Genomic DNA, 14,876 nt, shown 5'->3' on the forward strand with positions numbered 1-14,876 from the left:
TAACAGACTGTTTATTAGACTATGCTTACTACTGTTCCATATTTTTCACACAAGGGATCTATTACTAAAGGCTGATGCTCTTCTAGACAGCAAGATGTTTAATGCTGCTTGATGCTAGAGAAAATTAACTTCTTGTGGCATACTTACAATTTTTCCGGAATACCAAGGTACTTTCAAATCTTAAGTTCATTGACTTAGCTTTTCGATTCTATTTCTGGCTAGTTAGTTCTTTCCTAATGCAGCGCTTAAACTACTTTAATATGATGGATGGAGAGATTCCACAAAGCTAGTGCAGAAATGAGATTTTTCTAGATGCAAAGAATGGACAATTCTTTACTAGTTTGTGTTGTCCTATTAAAGGTACAATTGAATAAAATGAGGAAATAGAAAAAACTTTCATGTGTTTCAAGGAAGCCTTGTTTCTGGATTGTACACATAGGTTTCAGGAATGAAAAATATCTCGCCCACACTTTCCCAGTAGAATGCTTGTTTGCATAAATTAAAAATATATTTATAAAATAAAAATATATTTATATATGCTGTTAACTACAGCATATTGTACTCGACTCTTGTTGAGTATAATATGCTGTAGTTAGACTGAAAATACTAGTATTAACACAGTATAAAGGCCACTTTGTATTATAATACCGAATATACCTGCAAAGATCTGTCTCAGAGTGTGAATACCAATTTGCTGTTATAATAAACTTAGCTGTATAGGGATCAGTGCTCAAAATAAACTTTAGAATCTGATGTGAATTTGAGAATAAACTTCTTCTCAGTGAGGGTGACAGACACTGGACCAGGCTGCCCAGGGAGGTTGTGGAGTATCCTTCTCTGGAGATATTCAAAACCCACCTGGACATGTTCCTGTGTGACCTCACCTAGGCGTTCCTGCTCCAGCAGGGGGATTGGACTAGATGATCTTTTGAGGTCCCTTCCAATCCCAAACATACTGTGATACTGTGATGTGCATAATTTTCCATAAAATAAACAGATTGCTTTAGAACATATATTAGAATTGTCAACTGTCTCTAATTCTTGTGAGTAACCAAACTTTCTTTTGTCTCAGTTTTTATTTTTGGAGAGCTGGTTTCGATGGGTGCAGACTAACTAAATATACTAAGAAAGGTGTTTATAAGCTGCATGGCCAAATCCACTGTTTTGTTATTCTTTCTTAGCTTCAAATGGTCATAAAAACATTTTTAGCCCATCCTTACTTGTTGACATTGACAGTGAGTAGTTGCAGTGCAGTACATTAGCAGTAAAGCTTTTATCTGTTCTGATGTCCTAGGCACAACAGCTTTTTCTTGAGTTTACTCCTTACCTGTCTCTCCCATCATTCAGTTTCTGTGGCATTCATAACTTTTAAGGCTGAAGGGCTATTCTGACACCCTCTTCTGTTCTCTGTCTTAATACAGCTCATGGGTGGTTGCCAAGAATTTTCTGTCATACCTGTAATGTTTAGGTCGTCTGGTGCGTTTTCTTTTTTTAACTCTTTATATTCATCCTTCTCCTTGAGACATGTTAGAAATCACTCCAGAAGTAGAGTGACAGATCTGCTTGTAGAATGCAAGTAGGGCTGACCAGCGGATGAAACTTCCTGGAAACATGTGTTTCTATGTAGACATCTAGAGATAACTAGCTATAAATTAAATAGACAATGAGAAGTCTTTAATCACCCTGGCTTTATTAAGATATATCACCAGCATTTCAGAAACTCCTAAGGAGTTATGATTGTTCTCTTCCCCTCTGCTTAGAGGAAGTGAGTTTCTTAGTCTCTGTTAGCTAACTAGTCTTGTGTATGTTTGGGTTTACAAAGTACAGTGTGTGTGCTTTTTTGTTTTTGATCCAGTGTTCTGAGTTAGTCAAAAGGGGGTTAGTTTGGTTCAGCATATGGTGTGTTATGTGGATTTTGACTTGACTGTTGATAGAAGGGCTATGAGGGAGAGGTTCAGAGAGAGTTAGCAGTACTTCTGAGAGCCAACCACTACAGGTGGTGGTCTGCATTAATAAGTGTCTTGTAATAGGAGTAGATTTGTAGAGTGAAGCAGTTGTTGCTGAGGAGTTTGCACACACTTTATATGTTTAGGGGTTTTTATTTAGGGCTGTCAGCTGGCCTCATGAGGGTGTCTTTCAGTTTAGTTTCATTTGAGAAGAGTGTAACTGCTGTTCTCTGAGACTGTCATCATGTGAACCAGAGATCTCCAGGTGGGGACTTAATTGAGAAAATGTAAAGTATGCTTCTGATTTAAACATTAATTAGCTTCTTTGGGTGCATCCACATTAAAGCAAGTGATTTACTTTATTCTGAATAAAAGTTCAGTTTAGCATTAGAAAGGATTTTGGAAAAGAAATTTTTGTCATCATGGTTTACAGTTGGATTTAATGCTCTTAAGGGTCTTTTCCAACCTAAATGATTTGGTGGTTTTGTATAATTTTGTTCATACACAACACAACTGCATTATTATCTTTTTCCAATCTGTTCTCTAACACATTGAAGTTAGAATTGTTGGTGCTTTTTGTCCATGTAAAAAGTGGATATCCTGACTATTGTATTTTGTAGCTGCACTGTAGTTCAGGAGGGACACACTGTTTTTGACTTTAGCTTGTGGGATTGTGGAGATTTATTTTCTAAATAACCTGTTCTTGATATGTACAGTAATTATTTAGATTTTTAGCTATCAAAAAGCCACTAGCTTATTGCTGTTCACACTAATATGTGCCTAAAACAAATATTAGCTTCTGGTCTGTGCAGTGTATAATTTACTGTAACTAGATGACACCTTAATGTGGTTGTGGTATAATTTGGTGTGTGCAATATGTGGTAGAATTATAGTAATTTGGAATAATAAAGTAGCTGTTAACAAGAAAATGTTGAAGCTTCCTTGCTCTTATCTTTGCTCATGGTGGACGCAAACTAGCCAGGCAGCAGAACTCATTATCTTGAGCTCTGTAGCAGAGTCTTTTTGACAAGAGGGCAAATAATGACTAGTGTGTAATCAGATTGGACAGCATTGTGAGTCAGCTGATGAAAGGTTGGTTGGTATGTTTTTGACTTACCAGTTGAAATGTAAACTTGCATGTCATGCTAATTAGTACAAAAATTTAACCAGCATTACATAATAGCTGGTTCTCAGAAAAACAACTGGTAGTGCCCCGATTTTCATATGTATTTTTTTTTTTTTTTGCAGTTTTTGTCTTTTTCTTTGACACATACTTCTTAAATAATTGTAGTTTTAACAGATCTTTCAGATGAATCTTGAGTTTGGCATAAGAAAGCACCTGGAAATTTGAAAGCTGAAGTGCAATTTTATGTATTCAGAAATGTTTTGAGGCATAGAGTTAATGTGCATATAGTTATTCAGTACTTTGGCCCTATTAAAAAAATAGGGTAAAATATATTTACAGTGGAATAAATATTTATCAACAATACCCTGTTGTTGATACCTACTCCCTTCATTGTGCCAATACAGCTGTTAGCAGGACTGTATTGTAAATGAGATCACTCCATGACCTGAACTAAAAATAATGTAATAACAGATGGTTGCAAGCTGTGGGATGAGTACAGGCATCAGGAGTGAGAAAGACAGTTCTTGCTTGGTCTTTGCCACTAAAGCCAACAAGTTATGTGAACTGTATATTGATCTGCATTGTGCTCTAGCTCCTTAAAATGATGTATTCTTTTCTACAAAAAGCAAGCAGTTTTCAAGTGAGGGAGAAATAAAATAGTTATGCTTGTAAACATGAAAGATACAGCTGTCTCATCAATGGCAATATCTTAATATTCTTTAAGAGATCATACTGAATCATCAGTTGTGAATGGTAGCATTGTTAAGTAACTTCCCTGCTTGTGTATCTGTATTGTTCAGTGCCACTAATTGCAGAATTTGGATGCCAGTGTGCTTGAAAAATAAAAATTGTATTTTTAAGTTATCTATCTGTCTTCATGCACTTGGTTTGCAGATACACAAAAAGCATTCAGGGAAGAAAAAAACCTTGGAAAACTGCAAACCTTCATTGAAACTTGATGAACAATATGCAGCTGCTGATGTAGTTTTAATGCTAATACGTTACTCAGCTAAGTTGTTGAACCTGAGTTACAGAAATCTGGAACTTTGTAAGAGGCTCATTATTAACGCATTGCATCTCAAGGCAATTTGAAAAATACACTGATCATATCCAGTTATTGCAGAAGACTGTTATTGTGGAAGTGGACAGCAGGTTTAAAAGTGATTAGAGGAGTTCATGGGCAACAGGTCCATATGTGAAACTAAAATGACGAGACAGGGCTGTACCCTCTAATGTCCCTGACAGTGCATTTGTGGATCCTGGGGCTGGTAAGGGAGATGTAGGCAAGAGAAAGCATTCAGGTTTGTGTTGTCATTAAATAACAGCTACAACCACTCTGAGATGAAAGACTGGGGTGAATGGTCTTGCTAAGGAGAGCATTTCTCATTCTCTCATAACGTAAGTTCTTCTGGTAGCTTCTCTTGGGGAGCAGCAGAATGTTGGCAAGTATGAAATAAGAATAGAGTGAAAGCCAAATGAACTTCTAAGTGGGGGAAGAAAAAAGCCTTGTGGAAATTTGAGTAATTTGTGGAAACTAGCAATGAGTCTTGTATTCTTACCTCTGCAATGAGACTAAAACTACTGAAGCACATCTCTCTACTCACTGTAAGGTACCTGAGATCAACATCTTAGTAGGACCAAAATACAGGGAAAGAGTCATTCAAGTAGCGGTAACTTTTTAAAAAGGGAAAGCCTTTTTAAAGGAGGTTTGCCAAAAATGACCCTTCAGAAGGAACAGGCAAAATGATCTTGCAGGTGGCATGGAAATTGCTTAGAAATAGTGTATTATGGACTCAGAATAAATGTGTATATATATGTGACTTATCAAAACAGACTCACAGCTATTAAGCAACAAAAATTGACATGCTTAAACTACAAGATATAGGAAGACAGCCTTCACACTATAGAAGTAACATCCACATGTAGAAATTGTAGTCATGATCTTTGACATTTTTATATGTAAAACCATAATAAAGTAGGCTTTATAATGAAAAAGAATGAAGAAAATCTTAGCAGTGGATTAAAATGTCTTTTTGTAGATATTTAACCTGATCTTGGAACAAGAGGAATTAGGCTTCATATTTATCATTAATTTTTTAAAGGTTTGTAGAGCTGAGAGGAGTTGAGAAATTGCATACCTTTAGCTTTATGTATATGTACATATTTTTTTTTTTAAACTACTGTGTGAGTGAAAACTGTAACACAAACTGGAACATATGGGTAAATAGATCGTGTGGCAGGATTGATATATTGTTTATAGATGAGTCATGTCTGTTGGTCAGATGGCATGGAGAGGTCGATACAATTATTCTTGTGTAGTTAGACTTGAAAGGTTACTAATAAGGTCTCTCACAAATAAAAACCTTCTAAGAAATGCCAATGGTGAGGTTCATCAGAAATGAATGATTGATTAAAAGAACTTCCAACAACACAGGAACAGTTTTTGAGATAGAAACAAGTCACCAAGGAAACCTTAAAGGAATTTCTGCAGGTACCTCACCAATTTATCCTGGCTTCCAGATTCTGAACAGTTCTGAACTAGTGAGGGGACAAGCTTTACTTGCTAAGACCAAGTTGAAATGTGGGATCTTCATACTCATTGGGTGGTCTAACTTGAATGATAAAGTTGTGTGAAGTAATGCAGTCACCCACTTGAAAGTGTGGTGGGGAAAACTAGTAATTTGTTCTGCTCTGTAGGAAGCCGAACTAGGTGGATTTTTATAAGACTGTGCCGTTGTAGTTTTCCAACTGATGATACTAAGGAGTCTTATTCATTTTTCTGGTGTATATTAATCCTATTTATATGTACAGATAAGTAGGTAAGAACATAGCCTATTTATGTTGCAATTTTGTGGCATGTTGGCAGTTTTCCAACAGAACTTTTGTTTGTACTCCAGTGATAGCAACTCTTTCTTAGCAAGTGAGAACTGGTGTCGCATGCTCCTTGACCCCTCCAGCCCACACAGAAGTGTAGCGTGGCTGTATTCTGCCTTTGGGGACAGGGATCATTCTTTCAGACTTCAGGATACCAATCTCCCCTTGGCTGGTGGACCTCTAAATTGCCTGCTAAGGATTTAAACTCTTGCAACCTGACACAAAGTCAGCAGATAAAACCTCTATAATCTTGCAGCTCAGGGAGATGAGTTTGAAGTCCAATTGTAATGCTAAATTCCATTTGCTGGAGCTAATGTCAGTGCTAGACACTAACTGTGTAGGGTACTAATTGCATTGGGCATAGGTGTTCTTGGCTGTACCTTTTGGAGACTCAGCTGTCCTTGTTAACCATATTACTGTCTGCAGCCCTAAAGTGAGGGTTACATTGCAATTTGATTTATTGCAATAATGTATTTCAACGGCTCCCTAGAGGTGATTTGGTATAGGTGGGATGAGAAATAGATGATGGTGACTGCTGTTCATGAGCACTTTTCCTGGCTTGTTTTGGGGAACAAACTTGTGTATAAATATAATGAAACTTCAAGTCTGTGTTAATAATACAATATCTAATCCTTAATATAGCACTGGGATGATATTCCCATTGCCGTTAATGAAAACTATGCCTTCAGGTAAGAGGACCTGAGGAAATTTATTTAATCTGAATTGTTTTTAATAACTCTGGGCACTTAGCATGGATATTTTAGACTTTGAATAGTTTTTGGTCCCATGGAAAGCTAAATACTTGGAAGCATGTTTAAATCATAGTGTAGAAACAGTGGTTGGTTCTGTCTGTACATTGTGGTTTGCAACTAGCTGTTCGTATCTCCAGCATTCTGGCTTAGAGAGCAGAATTTTAAGTTAGGTATCTACTGACTTTCTTCTAGAAGAATTTTGCCCTAAGTATTTAACAGTTAATGATTATTGCTTTCAGAATACAGTATTCTGTTTGGGGTTTATTTCTATGGCATGCTTGTCCAGGCGGCTGGTGATCTTTAGTTAGAGACCTTTTTGGTTTCATTTGACTCTGTAATATGCTGACTGGAATAACAATATTAATGTAGTTCTACTAATCTCTTGCTTATAATGCTGGATGTTAAATTAAGTATGCACATGTTCTTGTCAGAAATTCGTCAGAGGACCACAGCTCAAAGAAATGCTTCTCCGCCCCCACCTGTGACTCCTAAGCAAGACTCTGCAAAATCCATGGTTCCAGCATCTCCTAATCTGCAGAGAGACACCCCAGCTCTGAGTGGACCCCCAGAAAGAATGGTTGTACCATCCTTGCAGTCAAATGTTTTACCAAGACACCCTGGATCCCCTGCTACTTCAGTGCCTGGAATGGGTAAACAGAACACTTAATGTTATTTACAGTTTATATTGTTTTCTCTGGTTACCAATAAAATAGGCCATTTTCAGACAGTATGGAAATGGCACTTCATTTGGAAATAGCAGAGCAGTTATCTGATTAAGCAGGAGTTCCATATTCAATTAGCCATAACTCTTTACAGCTGGCACCTTTTGATGCTGAAACCTATTGCCTGAGCTCATTTAACTGTTATGGCTTCTTTGTTTAAATGGCAATAAAACTTTGCAGTATTCTGTAGTCAACAATATAGCATACCTTTTTATGTTCTTAGTTTAGAAGAGCTCTATACTTATATAAATCAGGTACAGAAGAGAACACTTTCAGAGTACATTCATGTTTCTGACTAAGCCCTGCACATATTTTTTTAACATGCGTCTTGACATTTATTTAAATTTTTACTCTAGGAGGTATAGTCATGCAATCTATAGTCATAGATTAAAGTGTAAAATACCAAATATGTCAGAAAAGTTGGCTGTGTTTTAGCTGACCTTCTAAAATTGCATTTTTATTTTGGTACAAGACTCAGAAGTTCAGCAACAGGTTGAAATCTGGTAGAAATGAGTACTGCTTAAACTTTGGTTTAATATCTTAAAAGTACCTTTTCCTTGATTTCTGGCTTGGTGTTCAGATGGGATGGACTTTATTAAATACAACATTAACTAAATTCTATAGGAGGGGTAGCAGAACTTGAGATTTTTTTTGAGGGGAGGCAGTGTACTCAATTTCCTCACGGATGGTAAAGCAGTGTATGGATTAGTGCCAGGCCTTTCATTTGTTACAGAATGGCAAGTTGGATCACAAGGCAGGAAAGGACATGAAATGCTGTCTTGAAAGCAGAAGGGATGCAACTTGCCAAGAATCACTGTAATGTGGAGTAATTCTTTGCTCTTTATACAGTGATCAAGGACTGTTTTTTCTCTGCCCTGTGTTCCTAAGTTACTTAAGACTTATAAACTGTATGTCCTTGCTTGCGAACTTCCATTATACATTCTAAAAGTAGGACTATACACCTGGCTTGTAATTGGAAGATCTTGGGCAGTTGAATGTTAAAATGCCTGTTTGTGGTGTTTAATGTAGTGGAATGAACTTGTCATGAAAAGCTGTGATCTCTCACTTCTCTGCAGAGTCCATTAAGCCTTATTTTTTGTTAGTAATTGTTTACCTGCATTATGAAACTGCTAAATTTTTTTTCTAGCCTTGAAGTGAACTGCAAAGGAAGGTTTTTAATGTCTTGATTATCTTGAAGTACTAGAAATCAGCTCCTTGCACCAGGAAATTGGTTACAAACCACATTTACTGAAATCTGAGTTTAAAATCACATGTTCCTTCTTGTTTAATAAGATGGCTATATAATAAAATAATATCAGCTACATAGTAGTTTTATTCTTAGGGGGAGATTCAGGTGCATTAAATAAGCTGGTTGAAATTCAGCATTTACTTCAGAAATGGTTTAGAGAAACAGGAAAAAAAATGGACTTGTTTGAAAGGACAGTTGACAAGCCTAGCAATTAAATTTTTTAGGGTAGTTTTTTGTGATAATGCTTTATAGGCACATGTATTTTTTTCCTTAATAACTGATACTTTGACCAAATGTTATTTTGTTGTAGATGGCAATAGAAGCCACTGCAATTGTCAGTTAAGAGAAAGCAGGGCTTCCACATTGAATTGCCCTAAACCTTGTAGGCATATAAAATCTCAGTCATGTAGCTGTAGTGAAAGTATGTTAATTCAGTATCTATAAGAGTAATATAATTGCATGTAAGTTTATGCATGGCTTGCAACAAATATGAATAGCCTTAATTATCTCTACTCTAGAGAAGATTAATAATTCATTTTTGTTATAGTATATTTTGTAGAGGAGAATCAATTTAATGTGTATTACCACAGAGCTCCCATATGTTTGAAAATTAATAACCAGCAGGTAGTTGAGAGTTTGCCAAGCTTTGCAGAAATGACCAGTCTTTCTACAATGATTGCTTTTGATGTTTATATTAATTACGTGTGTCCATAACAGCATGAGAACTAAGATGTTTGGTTTGAGTTATTAGTAGGCAAGTAATTGAAGTTGTTCTTAGAGAATGCTGTGATGTTTAATTCTAGATAACTTTATTTAATTTTTACCTTGTTTATTGACTTCTAGAAACTTTTTGTGTATTGATGACGTATAGGTTATATGAAAATTTGATCTTTTGAATTAAATATACTTATTTTTTGCATGGCCTCATATTGCCATATGCTCAACTCAGTATGAAACCTGCTAATATTTGAGTTTTTTCTGTCTAACCTTCTTAACTAGCTTGAGCTTGAATAGGACTTGTGCATTATTACAAGTAATTTTGTTGAGTTGAACTGAGTCTTACCTGTCAGGTTTCATTGTTTTGTCTTCAGGTGACTTGAAGCTGACATCTTTGTCCCAGTTTGAGTTCTAAAAGGACTGGTTTGTTGCCCTACTCAGGCATCCTTTTTGGTGACTTTTGAATGTAATTCATAAAGCTCTTACAGAAATACATTTTTAAATTCTCCCCCCTGCAAGGGCTCACTTAACTCACATTCAAAACTATCTCTCCAGTATCTGTTTGCTGAAAGTACTGTAACTTAATACCTCCTTGTGATTGTGTAAAAGGCTTCTTGGCCAGGAGTGTGGCCTTTGGAAGAAGTTTCAGATACTTTGTTATTTGAATGGCTGCATCCAAATAATTCAGACTTAATTTCTTACCAAGACATGCTTTGCTCATTGTGCCAAGCATCTTCTGTTTTAAGCGTGGCAAGGAAGGTAGATGTAAGAACTCAAAGCTACATAAATGGAAATAGACAGCTTGCAGTGGTCATGTACAGTAGACCAAGTGTTATAAAATGTTGTGGAAAGATGTGTTTGCCACTGGTATACTTTAACTGCGATATGGATAAACAGAAGAAAAAGATGGTACCAGCTATTACTGTTACCTGTTCTTAACGGAATTTTGTTTTGATAGTAGTTTGTTAAACACATGGGATATGAAAAACGATATCTTAAGAGTGACCTTCTGGCTTCTTTGACTAAGCAAAAATCTGGAAGTATCCAACTTTCCATTAAACATGGGGTTACCAAAATGCCAAATACCTAGACAGGTTTAATGTATAGACAGAATGCAGACTTGAGGGCATGCTCATGCAGTATAGTAATTACACAGAAACCAGTGGGTGCTATTGATGCCTCAAGTTCTTTAGAATTATAAATTTAGTTACACTATCAAATATGTAAAAGTGGTGATTTAATAAGATTATAGGGTAAAGGAGCAGAAGATGAATTTTCAACTCTTGAGGGTTTAAAAATCTAACATCTTTCCTAGTAGATTAAGAAAAATTGTCATATCTATTAAGTAGGTGCAATTATTTTATTACACTAGCACACACAGTGAAATATCAGGTTATATATAATAATAATAATTGAAAAGAATTTTGACGTAGTTCATATCTTCCTAGGTCTTCATCCTCCAGGGCCTCCTTTAGCAAGACCTATTCTTCCTCGAGAAAGAGGAATTGTGGATAGAGTTATTGAATATTTGGTTGGCGATGGTCCTCAGAACAGGTAAAAAGTTGCTAAAGGAAATACATAAATACTTAAGATATAGGAAGCTTGTTAACTGTGTGTTGTGTGTTGTTTTTTAAGCCAGATGTGTCAAGGTTAAAAGAATTACAAATTTATTTGTCCAGAATTTTCATAATGAAATGGCCCTTTCTCAGTGCTTCACTTGAAATTGCTTTGTAGGAAAAACAGCAAGATTTTGACAAAATTAACTTCCACTTTGTATAATTTCACATAGCTAATATCACCCACAGAGAAAAGTCTATGCTCAAGTGAGTGAATGAATTATATTTTGAACTAAAAAAACAAACTTCATTACCTTAGCACTTGAGCTTTATTACCATTGTAAATGCTTTCAGATTGCCTTCAGGATGGTCCAAACATATCAGAACTTCTATGTTAATCACGGTCACTTTTCATATTGACTATATTCTAATGCAATATAAACTCAATTTGGCTGTCATTTTCTAACGATGATATTAAAAGTATATTGAACCATGAGGTTTAAATTGTAGCTAAGAATATTTTGCTGTTTTTAAACCAGCTTTAAAAACTACTATTTAATATACAGATTTATTTTACTGTAAGGGATAGTTTCACTGTGGAAATTACCTTTTAAGAGTAAATATCTAAGCTATTAGTCAATATCTAAGGTAAAATGCATCTCATTTCAGGGTGTTATTGCTTAAGGGTGTGTGATTATATATTATTCATGTTTTTTAGGTATGCCCTTATATGTCAGCAATGTTTTTCTCACAATGGTATGGCTTTGAAGGAGGAGTTTGAATACATAGGTAAGAGCTCATTTGTGGTAGGCTCCTTAGTAATTGGCATATGGTTCATAACTAACATTCATCATACTTCGTTTTGGTTGCGGTTAAGTACTTAACTGACACTGTGAAATGCCACTTCATACGGGAACAGTTTTATGGTAACTTATTGCTCTGTATCTTAAGGTTCACTCAAGACCTGGAGAAGTACTTTATTGCATCCTTCAGGCCAAGGATTTTATGTATAGAAAACTATTCAATAGAAATAAGCCTCCTCCAATGCATCACTGAGAATTGCTACTCGCTATGAATGATTCTCAGAAGGGTTTTATGTTGAGAAACTGTCTGACATTAAAGTGTGCCTCTTTTACCAGAACTTAAACAAAATTTTCCTTTGGCAAGAAGATCTTGGGGAGGTATCGGAAAAGGAGTAGAAGCAAGCTCTGGGGGGCTATATGTAAATTTATGACTGACAGTAACTTAAGACAGACACAGCTCTTTATTGAACACAGATGTTTTATTTTGCCTCCTTCTTACCACAAATGTAAGTCTGATGCTTAAGAAATGAGGCAATCTTAGATAAATCTTCTTTCATTTTGCTTGATTTAATTTTAAGTATACAGCATTGTAAGCAGAAGCTGAATGTTTCCTATGGAACCAAAGATACGTAGTCTATATGTCATCTTAGCTCAAGTGAGTTCACAGTTCAGCTGTGCAAGAAATTGTTGCTTCCTCCATTGTCTTGAGAGGGGAAATATGCATTTAATTGCGAAGTGGTATCCAGTACTTCTACAGAACAAAATTGCCTTTTCTTAATTAAGTGCCACTGGAACAGAGTGCTCCTCAGTAAGAAAACTGAGACGTACCTTGCAGAATCTGTAGCATCCTCTTACTCAAAGAGTAAGGAAAGTGGCATCTTAAAGGAAAAAAAAAAGTCATCTGCCAACTTAATTCTTTTGTAGGAAAGAGCAGAACAACACCATGTGGCAACATCTAGTACTGAATTGCATGATTTTGTTTGCGGTCAAATCTTTCACAGTGGTGGGCAGTACTCGTAAGTGCAGCAGAGCTAAAAGCAAACAGGTTTTTAAGATGTAAATGTGTACTGAAGTTAAAAATGGAGCTATATGGAACAGCTTATGTAAATTTGATAGAGGTACTCAGATACTGGTAGTCACTTATTTAAATATCTGGGTTTAATATTTTAGACAGTCAGAATACAGTGTAGGAATAAAGATGAAGTGTGAAATTAATTAGTGAGGCTACTTACTGGGTGTGCTTTTGTGTAGCATTTAGATGTGCCTACTGCTTTTTCCTGAATCCTGCAAGAAAAACTAGACCTCAGGCTCCACGACTTCCAGACTTCAGCTTTGAAAAAAAGCAATTTGCAGAACTGCGACCTGAAACGGATTCTCCAGAAGCTAGAGAGAAAAATCCCCGGGAAACTCAACAGACAGAAGGTGTGTGCTGATCTCATGAAATCTGTTCCTTTTTTAATGTCTAATGAAATCTGCCCCTGTCATCCAGCTCTCTGTCTAGATGGGAAGAACTGAAGGACTCAAACACTGGAACAGGCTTCCTGGAGAGTTGGTGGTTGCTTCAAGACTGTCAGGGGTTGAGGCATTTTGACAATGCCTTTAATAATGTGCTTTAGCTTTTGGTCAGCCCTGAATTGGTCAGGCAGTTGGACTAGGTGATTGTTGTTGGTCCCTTCCAACTGAGTATTCTGTTCTCACTTTATAGTGGATGCAGGGTTTGTTTTGTGTGGTTTGGTTTTTTTTTTTTTTCAATTATTCTTGTCCCTGCTTCTAGCTTAGGTTGTTGATGCTATTGTCTCTTGTCCTGAACCCTAAAATTTCTTCCTATTAGGCAATATATCTCATGCAAATGATGGCATAACAAAACTTTTCACTCTAATGTTACTGATAAGCAGATAGAAAATAGTACTGTAAATTACAGAAACAGTTAAGAGGGGAATATGTCCTGAAGTGGTTAACTTTCACTGTGTTCAGCAGGTCATTTGATTGAGGTGTGTTGGAATTTCTGCCTTTGTTCCTTTTGCTGTTTTCCTCAGGGCAGGAAAATCTAGTAAAACTGCCTTGTTTAAAATCAGAGAGTTCAAAGACAAATTGTCAATTTTAATTTAACATAGTTCCTTTTGAGACATTTTATAGTCTGCAGATACAGTAGGCATCTGGTGTGCAGCCAACAGGAAGATGCAGTGTTTTAAAAGACTCCAGAAATTATAATTTCGAACCAGAGAATCTCCAGTTAGATGTGCTGTTGGCTACTTGATGGGATTTTACATTAGTTTAAACAGGGATCATGGGGGGAAGCCATCAAATAGTGTACAGCCCTGAGACTCGGGCTAGAAACCCACCAACTGTGGGCAGCTGTCAGAATGTAACAGAAAGAATGTTCCTCCTTGATTATCTTTATCAGGGAGTACAAAGGGGCATTGGCCTTTACTTTCTGCCTTGAGGAGGCCCCATGAGGGAAGTAGAGAAGTCACATCTAACTGTAGCGATCTCTGGGTGGGGTCTGATATGAGGACACTATAAGGAAAACTTGGTTTCTTCTCCTGTGCCATAGTACACAGGAAACTTCATTAAAAGTACTATTACTAGCTTGAAAATAAGACTGAAAATGTGCCCTCAGATGATCTAATCAGCTTTTCAGTGAGTGCAGGATAGGTTAGTAGCTTCTTGGCTACCTTCAAAGTTAGAAGGTTCTTATAGAAAGATAAAATCTGTTAATGGGGACTTCAAAACTGTACTTATTTTCCTCCGTGGGAGTCAAATGAGGAAGCCCTTAAAAACGTATATTCAGCTCCTGGAGGTGTGTGCCTCAAAGGCTTTGGTGTATTATCCATAATTGCAGGTTCTTAGAGGTTTTGGGAGAGGAGGATGCTAATTAAGTTGGTGTTATCATTAAAATGTTTATCAAACTATGCCTTTAATGGGTCTGAGCTGCTTAGTCAGTTTGTAGATGTAAAACCTTAATGATTAGTATGAGATTTTTGTTAGGCATTTGAGATGTAAGAGTGAAAATTTTGCAAAATAACTGTTGCTTTTTTGAAAGCAGAATTTCATCAAGTATTTCAGGATAAAAATGGGATGGTTTTATTGCAGTAAATGTGATTTTTGACACTTTAACGCTGAAAATTACT

The 14,876-nt window shown here is 36.3% G+C and overlaps 1 protein-coding gene across 5 annotated transcripts in view; it reads left to right on the plus strand.

Annotated features, from left to right (window-relative positions):
• Positions 1–14,876, plus strand: part of LNPK (lunapark, ER junction formation factor) — a 58,860-nt gene that overhangs the window by 20,494 nt on the left and 23,490 nt on the right. For 4 of the 5 annotated variants that reach the window (XR_013922286.1, XR_013922287.1, XM_080346922.1 and 1 more), the window contains exons 9-12: positions 7,130–7,348; positions 10,835–10,940; positions 11,661–11,731; positions 12,997–13,167. Coding sequence is in view for 3 of the 5 variants with exons in the window: in XM_080346922.1 (XP_080203048.1) it covers positions 7,130–7,348; positions 10,835–10,940; positions 11,661–11,731; positions 12,997–13,167 (567 nt within the window). In the remaining 2 variants the exon portion in view is untranslated. The remainder of the gene's footprint in view (positions 1–7,129; positions 7,349–10,834; positions 10,941–11,660; positions 11,732–12,996; positions 13,168–14,876) is intronic. The other variant, XM_080346924.1, reaches the window with a different exon arrangement.

Source organism: Nesoenas mayeri (assembly GCF_963082525.1).
Source record: "Nesoenas mayeri genome assembly, chromosome: 6".
NCBI classification, from domain to species: Eukaryota; Metazoa; Chordata; class Aves; order Columbiformes; family Columbidae; genus Nesoenas; species Nesoenas mayeri.